The sequence below is a fragment of the Vicugna pacos genome, chromosome 8 (genome assembly GCF_048564905.1).
Source record: "Vicugna pacos chromosome 8, VicPac4, whole genome shotgun sequence".
Classification (NCBI taxonomy): Eukaryota; Metazoa; Chordata; class Mammalia; order Artiodactyla; family Camelidae; genus Vicugna; species Vicugna pacos.
Window position 1 is genome coordinate 34498226 of NC_132994.1, and position 16356 is coordinate 34514581.

Below are 16356 nucleotides of genomic sequence, written 5' to 3' on the forward strand. Positions count from 1 at the left end.
AAAATGTCAACCTAGAATTCTATATCCAATGAAAACATTTTTCAGAAATGAAGGCAGACACACAAAAACTGGAAGAATTCATCAATAAAGCTCTACTATCAAAATCAGAAATGTTCAAGGTTAAAGAACATCCTTTAGGCAGAAGGTAAATACCAGCAGCAATAGGTATCTACACAAATTAAGAGAGCGCACAAGGATGGTAGCTACATGGGGAAACACAAAGGACTTTTTATACTCATCTAAAAAAAACCACTATGAATGCCATTCTTAACAAAATAACAATTCATCTCTAGCAAAGTTTCAGGAAGTCTTCAGTCTACTCTTCTAGGCTTTAAGGCTTACAGGGAAGTATTTATTCTCTCTCCTTAATCCAAGTTCTGTGATGTAATATAGAATATAATTTTGCCCAAAACATGGGCCTACAGAACCAGATTTCACATACCAACATGTGGCTTGGCACTAGATATTTATACCAAGGACTCTGAACAGAAGCCCAATTTTACTTTACTTACAATCTGAACTAAAAAGGCAGAATTACAAACAAGCTTTCAGGTATCTAACAACAATTGGTATTCTCATAAACTCTTCACTTGGTAAACCAGTAGATGATTTCTATTGATTTTAGAAAGATCAACATGCATGTCACTCCCACAGGCATACCAAGCGGTCCCTCTAACTATCACTTCTAAGGCTGTTCTCCACTGATGAATACGTACCTTAGTTACTATCTGCTGATCTTGATGAGAAACTGAAAACTGAGTGGACAACCAATCCCCAAACAGATGAGTAAGATAAATTCACTGGCATTAAATTTCATAATCAAAATGCAAAAACACACTTTAGTTAATAAAAAAAGAGCAGATTAATCCAATAAACATGTAGGTTTATTTTAAATCAGTTTGGTACATGATACAGATTGGTTTTGCAGTTTTTAATGAACTGAAATAGAAATTTCTAAATACAGCAGTGTCTGCCTGTGCAACAAATGTCTGTAAGGTAAAACAAGGGATTTTAATAGAACTACATCTGCATGAACAAATCAGATGAAAAATCTGAAAAGGTTTCTATATACCTTCAGGATTAAAAAAAAAAATTATTAATGGCTCAAGATACTAAACTGCTAAAGGAAGAAGGGAAAAGGCCGTGAGTTGTTTTAAGAGCTTTTCCTGCAAAATTGAATTCCATATTATGATTCTGTTGGAGCAGTATTCCAAATTACAGAAGATGAGAGGCCTCATCAGCTACCCTTTCACAAAAACAGCTACAGTGTTAACATGTGGCAAGGTATTTGTATCTAGGTAAATGACAATTATACCACTGTAGCTAATTTTTGCCACTTTGAGAGGAATGGAAATTCTGTGCATTTTCAACTAAATCTTCTATCTTATAGCACTCACTAAAAACAGCCATGGCACCATAATAAAATTCTGTGAGGTACCTAGAATATCACTACTGAGGGAAACACAAGAATATGAGGTAAGCCTACCTTTTCCCAAAAACCTTTGAAGCCAGAGATTTTAAACAATTAAGGCACTTGAAAACATTAGGTGTATGTACAAATGTGCACGTAAAACAAATTTTAGCTGTACCAGCAAGTAACAAAGAAACAGTAAATCTCCATTTTAAGGACCTTTAATTATCCAAATGTAAGGAATTTTGGCTTATGAAATGGACCAAAGCAACTTGTCATTTCCTACTATAAAGTACCGAAAACCAAGTGCTAAACTCAGCCACTATAGGCTAAAGAAACTAAAACAAAAAACCTTAATGACCTAGAAAAGCAAAAGCTCACTTCAAACTAATTTAAGCCCCTGAACTAACCCAACGTGTCAAAGGCAGGGAAAAAATATCCCTCTAACGCTGAAAAAAACTACCACTTCATAGAAAAACTAAAGACATAAAAGTACACATGTTTATCATACTACAGGAATTGAAACTAAGGAGGATGGGAGAGGAGGAAAAAGAAAAAGCACAATCTGTTTACCCAGGGCAATCATCATTAAAAATCTACAGTAATCGGATCAAGTCCAAATCCTTAGATTTTCTGAAATTACACTGCTCATACTTGCTGTCTCAAAACTTAAAATGATTGTCTTATTTAAATTGTTAGTAAATGATTCTAAAACAACTTATTTCCTTCTTGGCTCACAGAATTTGCTTTTCAAGAAAGTCTGGTGGAAATCCTTTCAAGGTACAACAGTGATACTTTTTTGAAGTACAAAGGAAAATATAATTAAATCAACTTTATACCTTTTAACAGCCACAAGAAAAATGTTGGGAGGCTTATTAATATACGAAGGATTCTGACTTCGTATAACATCCTTTAAGTTAGGCTTGAAATAAAGAAGGTAACAGTGTGGTATCTAAAAACAGGTTTACTACTGCTCAGATCAACAGTTACATCCTCAGACCAAACTTTCCCTTCATTAATGAGAAAGAACAAATCACCAACATGCTAGGTTATCCTCTACCTTTCAGTCTGGCTTTTAAGGCACTGTTCTTTATTTTCTCAATGATATAAGGTGCTTCACAAGTATGAACAACCTACTATACTTCAACGTTTTGTATTCTTTCCATTCATTTCTTTAAATCTGGAATGTAATTCCCTGTGTGGCATCTTATTTCTAATGTAGAAAAAATAACTGTTATCAAGCACAAAATTTTACTCTAAGGATACTAAATTTATAAATTTATTCCACTTTTGTAATGATAACCAAAAAATCCACCTGATTGATGCTCATTTGGCACATTCTTCTCAATTCTGACTACATCCTGAGTTAGGATGAAAATAATGCAGCTTTCAAGCTTTAAAATGACTACATTTAAACTGCCAAAAGAGTCATGAGGTTGTCTGTGCAGGACAATGTTTTCCAACATGTACAGAGTTACATTTGGCATGTCAAGAAGAGAGAATATAATCCCACAGCAGCAGCCATTTAAAATAAAAGAAGACAGCCACAAGGATTCATGCAGAATATTTTAAATATTCCCATTGAGCAAAATGATTTAACTGATTTTTTTTTCTTCAAGGGTGATGCTCCTATATGCATCCTTTGAAATTTTAAAGATCCTGGAATAGCGTCTTCCACGTGGGACATCTTGAAAGATAATATTTTGGTTTCAGTGAGTTACATGCCAGTCCTTGTTAATTTAGTGGGTCTGTTTACAGAGTGTGGTAGTTTCGTTCTTTAGATTTGCAGAATTTATAGAGAAAGAAAATTACAGCCTGCACACCCAAGACAAGGACAATTCCTCCAATGAAACTGGCTGCGTCAAAGGTTGACTTCCTCACAGGTTGTGAAGTTGGAGTTAAAGTGGTATTAGTTGCACCTGTTAAATGAGATACAAGAAATCACAATACTTAATGAGTCTCACAATCCTCTACCATAATTTTAAGACCCAGCTGAGCTTCTATTTTGCCGTGTGTTAAATTCCATGAAGTATTTTCTCTTGCATTAAGTCTTTAGAGTTAGAATTTATCCCTAATTGAGGAAAACAACCATTTATCAATCCCATTCTACATTCTACCCTGCAATATCTAGTGGTCAATACTGCTATGTAATTTCAAACATGAAAATGATAGAAAATGTTTCTTATGTTATGTAAATTATGCTGAGAACATGTCAAGCACTTTTAAAATTTGCAATTTCTTCAGACTATATATTTTAGTTAATTGCTAGAGTAAATATTATTATTTATGTTAAAAATTCATACAATTTTTGAATTTTGCTAAGGTAAATAAAATATGATTACAATTTTTCAAATTACAAAAATAATTTTAATAATCTGCGATTATAAATAACCATATAAATCTGCAATCTGTAATTCTAACAAGCAAAGAACTCATTATTAAAGGTATCTTAATTCTCATTGCAAATTTTATGAGAAAGTATTACCAAGTTAACAAGGAAAAAAAACACAAAATTTTAAATTCCTTTTCAAGGAATAAAATGTTTTAAGCGGAGCACCATCCACTTTAACAAAAAGCAATTTTGTATTTAAAATAATTTTACTTTTTTCTTAAACAGAATAGCAAATAAACACTGTTCTGGTGGCTGTATAAGCCGACCAGCTTTAAAATTAATTCCAACTGCTCTGTATTTCTTCTTGTGAAGACAGAATGACTTCACTGAAACTTAAAAAAAGGTAGCACCAGAATGAAGCCAAAAGAATTTTAAAAATATAAAAGATTCACCAGAATCAAAATAATAGTACTATAAATAAGGCTGGAGGGAAGGCTTCCTAACCTGTGTACCTACAGTGTCCTGTGGCATAACCTAAATATGATTTGCTTTATAACATTTCAAATCATTAATTAATAAAAAGTTAATTTTCACATGCACTATATCAAGGGTTGTACTGTAATAAGAAATGGTAAGAAATATGATTGAAGTGCACATTTGGTCATGATCTTGGCTATTTAGACCTTTCACAGTAAAAAAGGATGAATTTATCATCTTCATTCAAAGTGCTATGCTCTAATAAAATGAATCCCTAAAAGTAATCAGTATTTAATTTTTAAGGTATAAGAAATTCAACTTCACCTATAAGTTGTACTAAAAGGTTTTTTGGAAAATCATTATCATTCAATCCTAACATATCATGCCAAGTGTAATTACACATTAAAAAACTAGAAGAGGACTCTCAGCAAAACCTCTCATTACTGCTTTAACAGTCCACTATCTTGGTACTCTAAATATAAGAGACGAATTTCAGTTCATAACTATTCAAGAATAAAACTGGAAAGTGATGGCAGAAATAGTAAAAGGCAACACTGCAGACACATCCTATCTCACTGTTAGTTTAAAAAATCTCAATTACCTGTAGTAGTAGCTGCGGTGGAAGTTGTAGAAGGGGAAGGCAGAGTTGTGGTTTTAGCTGGAATGTGAACAAAATGTATTAAAAACTTGAATTTCTAAATTTCTCAATCATCTAGCATCTATCTTGTAAAAAGACTGCTACCAACTTCAACATGCTTTCAATTTTTTAGAGAATAAAGGCCAAATCTCAGGTAATGGTTCACTAATACATCTACACATCCAGAATACTAGCTTTTAAATGTATTTTAAAACATTAAACCATCATAAAATTGTATCCATGTTAGCATATATGTACACATGAAAATATAAACATTTATGTACACACCTGGATAAAGTTTGCACAAAGACATGCAGGAGGGCAAGAATTGGTATTTAGATGAGGGAATTACACAGGTTCTTTATAACTAATCTCTATTCTAAGACAAAAACCATTAACTTAAAAAGTTATGATTATAAAAATACAATTTCAGTGTTTCTTATATAGGTATCAAGATTAGCTTTATCTACTTCATTTCAGGGGGTTGGCAAACTTTTCTAACAGGGCAGACAGTACTGTCTAATGTGCACTGTCTAATGCAAAAGCAGCCAAAGACAAGTAAATGAATGGGCATGGCTGGAGTCCAAAAAAATTTTACTTATAAGAACAGGTGCCCTGGGGGCCTAATTTAGATTTTAAGAGCCCAAGGGTAATAAACGCTAGCTTACTATACTGCATGAGTTCAAATAATTATCTGATGATGTCTCTAACAAAATGTACACTCATGGGAAGAATTATTTTGAATGTAAAAACATTTTAGGAACTAAAGCACTATATAAAAGAGACTTTTGTTAGAATCAATACTACTAACAGATACTAATAAATGCTATAGTACGTTCACACATATTTGTACTCCTTTCTCACTGTGAGCATTGTGGCCCCACCTACCAGTGGACAGTTAGGTCATCTCTCATTTCTCCATGCTACAAGCATCTTACTGGGAAATATTTGATCTCATTTTCTGATAGGAGTGATTCTTACACAGAATTCCTAGATTTTTATTTTAAGACTCATAATCCCTTCAAAGTTTTGTGCTTATATATTCTGTGAAACCACAAAAAAATGCTATTTATAAATTAAACATGTATCAAATTCTTTTCAATCTTAAAGTAATACTACTAATCCTGTCTGACAACGTTAGAGGGGAAAAATTTGCAAATTTGTTATTTGGTTCTCATTACCCACCCTCTTAACATGGTTAAAACAAGCAAAACATTTACACACTTTTACTTCTGACCAAAGTATTACATAAATAAAATTTTCAGTATTAGGCACAACTTAGGGAATACCTCTACTGACCTACTCCATGTTCATTAAAAAAAAAAATTCATAGGTTATAAAAGCTGCCACCAAAAACTTAGAAAACACAGTGAAGACAGTTAAGTGAGCCTATCATTCAAAGAAACATGCTACTTCCTGCCAGTCATTTTTCCAGACATGTATATAATTAAAAAATAAAATTGTACTAGAACTACTTCATACAGTTTGTGTTCCACTTAACATGAACATTTTCCACTATATTTCTGACATAATTTTAGTCATCCTACTATAAGATTTATAATACTTATATATTATTTGTACTGGTGGAAGACTATATAAATAACCCAACTTAACACCTATTTATATAAATCAGATTTTCCTTGCGTTGTTTCTTAAATAGTTCCTTAATCTCTCTCTTCAGCAGCTGCCATGGAAAGAGATCATAAAAACATACGCATTTCAACCACTAATTGCCACGCAACTGATGCATTTTCTGTAAGCAAGCCCTGGCTTCCTTCCACTTTACAGAACCAAAGCGAGAGAAAACAAGAAACTCATGACAGTTCGCAGGAGAACCCGGTATGAAACAAGCAGAACTACATCAAGACTCGTAAGGAAGAAATTAAAAGCAACCCACAATGGTTTTGGGAAAACTATTTCCCCCTCTCTCCCCTTCTGTTCATATCCCACCTTCTGGAAATTCATTTTCTCTCAACGTCTCGGCTTTCATTAACCTTAAACATCTCAGTCAATGACTTCTAATGGGTATTAATGGTTTATGAACACACCACACAATGTGTCCTCCAAGGTAAGTTTTATAGCATTTGCAGATTTCCATGGAGTGACTATTTCCACTGCAGCCCTTAATTCAAGCTACCAATACGGTATCACTGAGGTTGCGGTTGGATGAGCTGTGTACAACTGGGCAGCAGAAGCTGGTACAAGCTAGCCTAGGTCTTTCAAAATGAATTCTTGTCCTTGTTACAGCATCTGACCACTTTCTCCTCTGAAAAACTAAACACTTAAACGTTTTAAGTGAAAACACTTAAAACACACACAGTTTTTCTTACTCACACTTCTCTGCCCATCCCTACTCAAGTTTCCTATCCAGTCCTCTTCCCACCTCTTAGGCATTACTGTTCCCAAGAGTTTAGTCCTCAAGCCCAGTTCTCTCCAAAAAGCTAAAAAGCTGCTGCAATGGACTCTTACTGCCTACACTGATTATCAGTATTTTTTAGCTAAGAGCTCTCCGATCACCTCAATCAAGTCCTTTCTTTTCTACTTACTAAGCCTATCTGAATACATCTGCAACTCCTCACTACTGGTTCTCTAGAATTACTGCAACAGGGTATCTAATCTCCCTGTGTTCACTCTTGCCTCTTTCCAAGCACCTCTCCACACAATCAGTGTTAAGTTATTTTATTAAAATGCAAATCTCATCATATGACCTTCACACTTCAAACACATCAGCAAGGCATACAATGGCAATTCCCAATCTGGCTCTTGACCTGTTGCCGTTCTAGCTTAGCTTGTCCTCACCTTGTACTGAACACCCCAAATGCAATTCCCTGACCTCATTATTCTCTCTCACATCTCCTTCACATGTGCTGATCACCCTACTTTGCTTGAGAAACTCTTCTTCTATTTTATCAGGGTAATTTCAAGAATGAACCAATCAACATCTCCAGGAAGCTGCCATCACGTATTACTCAATACACACATCTTCCTACAAATCCCCCAACACATGGTGCTGCTTCCAGACCTTTCATAGTTCCTACAACAGACAAACTGCTACCCTACCTCTGTCTCTATATCCCTATCTTCTAGCCTAGTACTTATCCTGTAGTAGATTTTTTAAAAAATTATTTACCCTTCCTATCAAATTGGTAAAGATTTTTTAAAAGGAGATATGACTTAATGCTGCTGAAGGTGTGGTGAAAAACTCCAATTATTGATAGGAATGAAAAGTATTATCTTTCTGGAAAGCAATCTGTATTGAAAATCTTAAAGACAGTCATTCTCTAACCTAGAATGCTGTTTGAATCAATCCTACTAGAAATGACAGCAAATATTTCCCTGTAAGATGTTCACTGCATGGAAAATGAAAGATGACCTAACTATACAACTAAGAGTAGAAGGCTAAAGGGTGTACAACAATGCGTGCAGTAAGAGGGAAGACAATTCAAAAAGTCATGGACATATCATCCAACTTCCTAGTAAGAGTATTTATTCAGATACACAAAGAGGAAACACTAGAAGAACTTAAAACACTTTGGTATATTTCTAGATGATGAGAATTATAGGAATTTTAATATCCTTTAGGCTTCTGTATGTCCCAAGATTTCCACAAATCCACAAATAGTTTGCAGACTCAATACACAAAGCTACACCAAATCTGCTCAATTCTGTGAATGTGAAACACTACAGTTGTGTGTCACTGTCATAAACAGTACATATTAATGCAAGTATTATGGTCAAAGGCTAAATATGTCTACTAATTTTTAAAATTATACTAATCACTTTTAGATATTTTATTACTAAAGTTATTCATCTAGAAAGCTTAAAAACCCTGAAAGGAAGAGGACAAAAAGAGTCAATTATCTTGTATTACCTGTAGAACTGGTTGGCAACGGTGTGGTAGTGGGCACTATTTAAAAAAACAAACATGTAAGTCAAAGCTGTCTAACATACCATAATCTATAATGCTATTTCCCAACCTGCATTCGAGAACAACTTTTACAATTTTTCCATTTAACCTGTGGAGAAGACTGACAATTGCTCTGTCCCAATACTGGTCTCCCTTTTTTAGAAATAGAAGCAACGATTTTTAGTGATACACTCTCTCCTCCAAGACGTTTCTTAGCCTCCTTTGCAGCTAGATAGTCACATGTAACTTCTAGGAAGCATCTGCAAAGTAGATAGGGGCCTCTCTTTTTCCCTTCTTCCTGCTGGTAGGAAAACCAATTTAATGGCTGGAACATGAACACTCACCTTGGAGAATAAGGTCAAAGTCATTTTTGACGAAGGACAGACCAAAAACCTAGAAGGTATCCAGATCTCTAATGGTTGTAGAAATGCCACTCTACCCTCTAGCTGCACTCAAGCCCAGACTTCCTTCACACAAGAGCCAAATTAATCTATCGATTAAACCATTGTAATTTGGGGTTTTATGTCCTTAACAGCCAAAACTAATTCTAACTGATACATTATCAAATGAGTAGAATTACTTACTCAATTTTTCTTTAAATTAATATATTTTTAAATGTTTTACTTCCTCTTGTATTATAGTACTGCTTAGAAAAGCAATATTATCAAAAAATCACAGGTACCGACATTAAAATAAATGTTAAAACTGTTCATTTACCACCTAAACCATATCATGCACTCTACATAGGGTATAACTGATCTCAAACTAATCAAAGTCTCAGTTACAAAGTTCAAGTTGGGCTTGGGGGGATAGATGGGGAATGGAGAAACTCCTACTAAAATTAAGTAGTTACAGGTAATCTTTCAAGATTACTGACACACTCCAACAAAACTTTATTTAATCATTATCTACATACCAATTAAGAGTTTTTCTTTCCCATTAATTTATGATCTTGTTAGAAAAATCAGCTTTCATCCAGGAATTTTAATTATTTCCTGGGCAAAGAGTTAAGGTTAAATAGTCAAGTTCCTCAAATTAAAGTAGAGAAAATGGGTGAACACAGAGAGGACTCATTTAACCACAGCACAGACTGTGCTGCACACTGTGATATCAGCAGCACCGTAACCAGGAAAGTGCCAAAACAAGGCCGTCCAAGCCTGCAAAATGTGAACAAAGAGAAGGAAGTCTAAAATGCAGTGAGCTTCTGGAAAAGTTAAAAAAAAAAAAAAAAAGTAGAGGAGGCATCTGCACTTCAAGAACTCCACAGTATATACAGCCAAATGATTAAACCATGCTTCAAAGCACTGTCCTTTCAGCAATCAATATGAATATGCTATAAGCCAAATTCTGAAATAAAACTTCCTGAGGCAATGATCTTCCTTACCTCTCTGCGGCCACTTTTCCCAGAAACCAATGTGAATACTTACCAGAACAGAATTCTGTGCCATTCACCACCCGGCAATCACTAACTGTTGAATTATCTGAACAATAGCTTTTACCTGTTATGGGGGGAAGAAAACAAAACAAAAAACAAACAAGTGAACAAAATAACCCCAGTACCAATTATTCACTAATGTCTTTGACTTACTATGCTTCAGAATTGCTTCCAAAAATCAAACTCAGGTATAAACTCTTTAGAAGAACACAGATCAACAAAACACTTCATTATTTTCTTTTCCCCATTATTTTACACTTATCACTCAGGATGTCTCCAAATACCCTTTTTAAATCCACATGAATATACTAAACAGATGAATCAGAAACAAAGAGATCTCAGAGTTGTGGTACTGCACAAGGAAGGCTGCTAGAATCCACAGGAGGGCTGAGTCAGTAGGGAAAAGTGCTCAGAATCTAATACGGGCTTAGTAAACAGGGGAGGTGCCCCACAGCAGCAGTGGGACCTCTGTTCCAGATATCTGTAGTCTTACACACTTTCTAAAACCGCTTTCCTGGATGGGAAGACTTGTAGCTAAAGTTTAAGGGAAAGCTTTCTCCAATATATCCTACAGTGAGGCATTCAATCTCCAAAACTTGCCAACTCTGCCATACGTGGAGGGGTGCACTTTTAAACTCCATTTTATGACCTAAAAATAAGTGATCCTCACACAACAAAAAAATTAATTTAACCCCAAATTAAGCTAATACTGTACTTCTATAAGAGGCTTTTAAACTGTTACACAGCGACATAATTTCAGTACTCTTAATTTTTTCAGTGACTAATAAAAACGCTTAACGTGTAGCTTTGGCTTTTTCTTTGTATAAAAAAAAACCTGAGAGACTGTTTTACCGGTAAGAAAAAAATGCAACCACTTTACCTTAAGAAATCAGAATACTTCATGCTGTAATCCTGTGGTTCCAATAAAAACCTTAATGGCATTTCAAAGTATCTCCATCTAGCTCTTTATCCCTCAATCAAATTAAAGGTATCTTTAAAACTTAACAGAAGCACAAGAGTCAACTCTTTTTCTATCTCATTCTTTTCCCCTAGCTAAGTATTAAACAAAGTTTCATACGGTCTCTTTATAGTTCATCTCGAAGAACATCTACAGATGAGAAATGCCTGAAACATTTTTCTGAGGAACAGTTTTCAGGGGTAAATTTCACAACTTACTTTCATAGCAAATTTCAGTGTATGAGTACACTAATCTAACTACAAAGGTCTGAATTCTCTCTTCCTTTTTTAAACTAGTGACCCTTAATTATCAAGCCTAAGAAATTAAAGGGGAAAGAATGGGAGACAAGAAAATATTTCAGGGGGAGTATTAAGCAACTGGTACTTTAAAGAAAAGGTGCGTGATTTGCAAAATAAATAGTACACACCATTCTAAATGCTCTACATAATTTTCAAATGCTAAGAACAAAACAATACTGAGTTCTCAAAATTAAAGCAATCCCAAAGTTTCTTACCTTTACATTCTATCCAAAAGCAGGCAGTATTAGCAGTGCTAGCATTAAAACAGGAAACACAGCTTTTGCGGCTTTCACAGATTTCTGGGAGGATGGGGGTAGGGCGTGAGGGTTAAAATACATAAAATCAATTAGTTGGTATCTCATTTTGAGTTTGTACGACTTATCTTTTTTAAACAACAATAAGCATTACATACAATATCAGACTTGCTAATTCAGAGAAATGGCAAAACTTTATAACCCATCCACAGATGAATGGATAAAAACGTGTTACACACACAATGGAATACTATTCAGCCATTAAAAAAGGAAATCCTGTCATACGCTACAACTTGGATGAAACCTGAGGACATACTAAGTGAAATTAGCTAGTCACAAAAGAGCAAATACTGCATGATTCCACTTATAACGTATCTAAAATTATCAAACTCTGAAGCAAATAAAATGATAGTTGCCAGGGGCTGGGGGGAGGAGAAATGCAGGTTTGCTGTTCAATTAATATAAAGTTTCAAGCAAGATGAAAAATTCTGGAGATTTTCTACTCAACACTATGCTTATAGTTAATATTGTACAATACGCTTAAAATTTTAAGAGGGTAGATCTCACATTATGTTTTTTTAACCCACACACAGAAGAAAAAAAATTATAATGTAGCTTACTAAGAAATTCCAATCATTATAAATGATTTAAGAAGCCAGAAGTCAACTCATGAGAAAGGGAAAAAAGTACAAGCTAGCAGGAATGCTCAGTACTTCGTAGTACATATTTAAACAACGCCTTTTTACACATTTTTTACACAGCAACTATTTCACAGACACTCAGTGTTTCTTGAGGCATTTAAAGTATCATTAAAAAAGAAAAATAGTGGAAAAGACACTATGTTACAAGACCAACACTACACATAGGGAAATCACTGCCCCAAAACATCAGATGATACACTGGAATATGTAATAGTAATAAGAGACTTACTACAGGTTGAACTCAAGCTCTGATGGTGCCCATTTTTAAAAGCAGAGACTGGTAAATGATCCACTCTTTCTGGGATTCTCCACACAAGAGTGTGAGAGACAACCCATCTGGAGGGGGGCTACTTTCACGTACACATAATTTAATAAGATAGCAAGGTCTCTGTCAATAATTTAAGCCAAATGACCCTAAGATAAGACATCAATTTAATGTCTGGACAAACAAATGGACTATAGGATTGGGCTCTATCCATTTTCCTAAAACCTAGATGCCCCCCAAAACAGTCTCATTTGTTTTCCCCGTGCCTAAAAATAGTTCTGCACAGAGGCATTGCATTTCAATATTTATCAGAGACTGGGACGTTCTCTGGGGAAGGGGGTTGTGAGGGGTCATAAGGTAGAAGTATGTTCTTTAGAGGTTCGCATATAGATGAAACTGCTAGTTGTTTAAAATCTTTCGTTTGATGATGAATGCTTGGGTAGTATACTGAAAGTTAATTAAAACGAACTAAACGTGCTGCCCTTTAGACTGCAGCTTATCCAACTACCACTTACAGAAAACACAAATCATCTCCTTCGCACTCATTTCAATTACACAAATACAATTAACATATTTCCAAGCCTCTCTTTAAACACACACACTCCTCACAACAACGACTCTAGGAGGAAACTACCAAATGAGCACAAGACAAAAACATATCCTGCTCTATTATCTTAGAAATTGCGCGGTTAGAATTTCCAGTATTGTACTGCAATTTTCCTCATTTAAAATGTTTGAACTTCACCGTTACATATTCCTAAAGCTTAACAAATAACATTAAGTTTATTATATATTTCATTAAACTCTTACAAAATACAAAAACCAGGGAAGACACTGTAGAACAACACGAACAGCCTGTAAAATAAGCCAAGGTAAGAATCCTTACACTTCAGCAATTCTTCGGTCAAAATGCCAGTTACTCCTTACCCAATATTAACTTGGATAACCAATCACACTAGACTGCAGGCTTTAAATATCTAAAGAGGTTCTTCACTTTGCTACTTCAAATTTCTCTCCCTGTGTGGTCACAGCACTGACATTTCCTGTCCTAAGATTCAGTGTATGCCTCAACCAGCTCCCAAATCGACTGCAGAGCTTAACAGAAAGTGTTTCTGATCAGGTTTTAGAAAACTGACACATCTGGGTTTCAATCTCAGCTTCACAATCCACTAAACACATGGTTCCGCCGAGTTACTTTATCCCCATCCACTTCCCAGGTTTCACCACCTATCGTCTAGTTCAGCCTAACATAGGAAGAGACATACGCGAAGCACCGGGGACACGAGTGTACTTTTCCTTCTTTGCGCATAGCATGAAGTGTAAGATTTTTATTAATTAAATGCTCAAACTCAGATATGTCCCATACCTATCCGCAAAAACTATGTAATTAAATCTTGGACGACTTATTTTTTGAGGCACCAGCGAGCATTAACGTCTCCAGCGTCTCTTCCCCTCTTTAGCCAACTTCGGGAGAAGCTTCCCTTCGGAAAATACACCTGGATGGACAAACGACTAACCCCAGGGAGTGGGAGTTCGGTCTCATCGCCAACTTTGGAGGCGGTCGCCTCGCCCCACAATCAACCTTACCGCCGCCACCGCGGAAGGAAGCCACGTCCCCTCTTCCGAGCCTGAAGTGAGGCTGGGGATTACGAGGCACTTTTAAATTGCCACTTCGGCGCGGAACACTGCGGGGTCGGAAACGAAGCCCAATGGCCCCAAGGCTCGGCGGCTCCTTTCCCCTAGGGCGCTCCCTGACTGCGGCCACCACGGCCCGCTCCGGCCTCGGACGGGCCGCCATGTTGCCCAAGCGCGGCCCGCCCCGGCCCCGCGCCCACCACGGGCAGAGGGGGCGGCAAGGCCGGACGGGCGGGCGCGGAAAGCCCGTTGGGCCAGCGCTCACCAGGTGCTGGAGTGGTGACCGTCGGATGCGTCGTCGTCGTCGTCGTCGTCACCGGGGCTGTCTTGGTGGTCGTCGGTGAAGTAGTGGGTGTAGTCACGTTCGGGGTCAAATCGGAGCTCTGAGCCGCGGTCAGCACGCAGAGCGCGGCCAGGCAACCGGCTGCCCAAAGCAGCGGGCGGGAGAGTCCCGACATCGCGTCCTCGAGGCTGGCTTTCGAGCGAAGACTGACGGACCCAACGCTGCGTTTGTTCCTCTATTCCCTAAGGCGCCGCCTCGGAGACTCCGCTCCCCTCACGGGCGCGCGCCGGGGTCACGTGAGGAATCCCAGGCCGTGGCGTGCGGAGGCGGGGCGCCGGCGATACCAACTGGAATCCCACGGGAGGGGAAACAAGAGCGTCGAGAGGAACTCGAGGGAAGATGTCCCTACAAGCGACTGTAATATAGCAAAGAAACTGTTCAGACTCAGTAAACTCTTTTATTTGCCCTCAGGATGCCACACTGGACGTGTAGGGGCTGTTCTCGTCCCTGAGATAGAGAAGGCTCCCACCCCGGCTTGGATGGAACAACCTACATGACGTGGCGACGGCGTCCCCCTGAACGACCTGCTGGGCAGTAATTCCGCGGCCCCATGTGATCTCGGGGGCCACGCCTCCTGGACCTGAGTGCCGCTGAGAGGAAGTGGTTTCCAAGCGGTGCGCGAGAGTTAGGTTTGTACTGTCGTCCTGCGTTCCGAGGTGCTTGCATATGTATCGTTCAGAGGACCTGCGCGTTTTTCCTTGAAAATCGATTTTGCTGGAAGTAACCCTGTGTTAGAACAATCTAGGGAAATAGAGACACCTCGTGGTTGAGGAGTTTGTGCTCCGCCGCCCACGTTGTGTGACCGACTGAAACACCGAAAGCGGTCTCCTGCTTTCCAGTCGGAGCCGCACGCCATCTATCTCTGTCACACTTTCCCTGACTTTTCCAAATTTCTTGCTATTTCATCCAGCGGTAGTAGCAGCCAGTCGGTGCCACTGCTGTAGTCAATCAAAGATGATATGGGTTGGAAATCCCTCTGGTCCGTTCCCACCTTCACTTTACGGGTGAAACCGAGACTCAGAAGTGACTTGACTGAAAGGCGCAATTGTTTGTCATCAGGGCTGGATTTTGAAATGTCTGTTCATGTTCTGTCACTGCTAGGGCTTTTAGTTAGGGTGAGCGCCGTCTGATGCCCAATCACAGAAATATTCACAAGTGCATCCGTGTTTATATCAAATGGTAAAAGATTGTAAAAGCTGTATTAAACGCTGGTTTCAGCTATTTGTAGTTATTTAATTTTAATTATGTATATTTACCCTAAAAATAACAGAACTTGCTTTTTGAGATCTGCTTTGCTCTGAACAGCATCCCCACCCATGCCGAAGATGACTACAGAAGTGCTTTATCTTTTTTTGCCTAACCATGAAAGCTTTCCTAAACTAAAATGTAATCAGTGGGGTCCTTCTGTACCCTCATGACTATTAACATATTTGTTCCATCGACTACACTAGTTGGAGATTCGCTTGGATGTAAACAAACTGATGCTTTTTGACTGATCCAACCTACAGCCAGAAGCATGAGAGTGCCGCCAAGTGAGGTCCCATCATCAACCTTCAAACAATGAAAGGTAGCTCTTCTCTCAGGATACCTTTAAACAGTATTTATTTAGCACATGACCATATGACAATTGAAGGCACTAGTCAACTTTTACATTTTTAGGTTGAAATATAATAGAAGTTGTATTCTCTTTCCAGATTCTAAT

The 16356-nt window shown here is 37.5% G+C and overlaps 1 protein-coding gene and 1 long non-coding RNA gene across 3 annotated transcripts in view; one reads left to right on the top strand and one right to left on the bottom strand.

Annotated features, from left to right (window-relative positions):
* Positions 1 to 866: 866 nt before the first annotated feature.
* Positions 867 to 14897, bottom strand: CD164 (CD164 molecule). Its single transcript, XM_006205642.4, has 6 exons — positions 14577 to 14897; positions 11672 to 11755; positions 10192 to 10263; positions 8729 to 8764; positions 4822 to 4878; positions 867 to 3330 (listed from the first exon to the last, which is right to left on the bottom strand). Exons 1-6 carry the CDS (start codon positions 14767 to 14769, stop codon positions 3164 to 3166), a joined length of 609 nt encoding a protein of 202 aa, XP_006205704.1. The 5' UTR covers positions 14770 to 14897; the 3' UTR covers positions 867 to 3163.
* A 270-nt stretch (positions 14898 to 15167) lies between these two features.
* Positions 15168 to 16356, top strand: part of LOC140697691 (uncharacterized) — a 33543-nt gene continuing 32354 nt past the window's right edge. The window contains exon 1 of one of the 2 annotated variants that reach the window (XR_012074917.1): positions 15168 to 15283. This is a non-coding gene — a long non-coding RNA (uncharacterized lncRNA). The remainder of the gene's footprint in view (positions 15284 to 16356) is intronic. The other variant, XR_012074916.1, reaches the window with a different exon arrangement.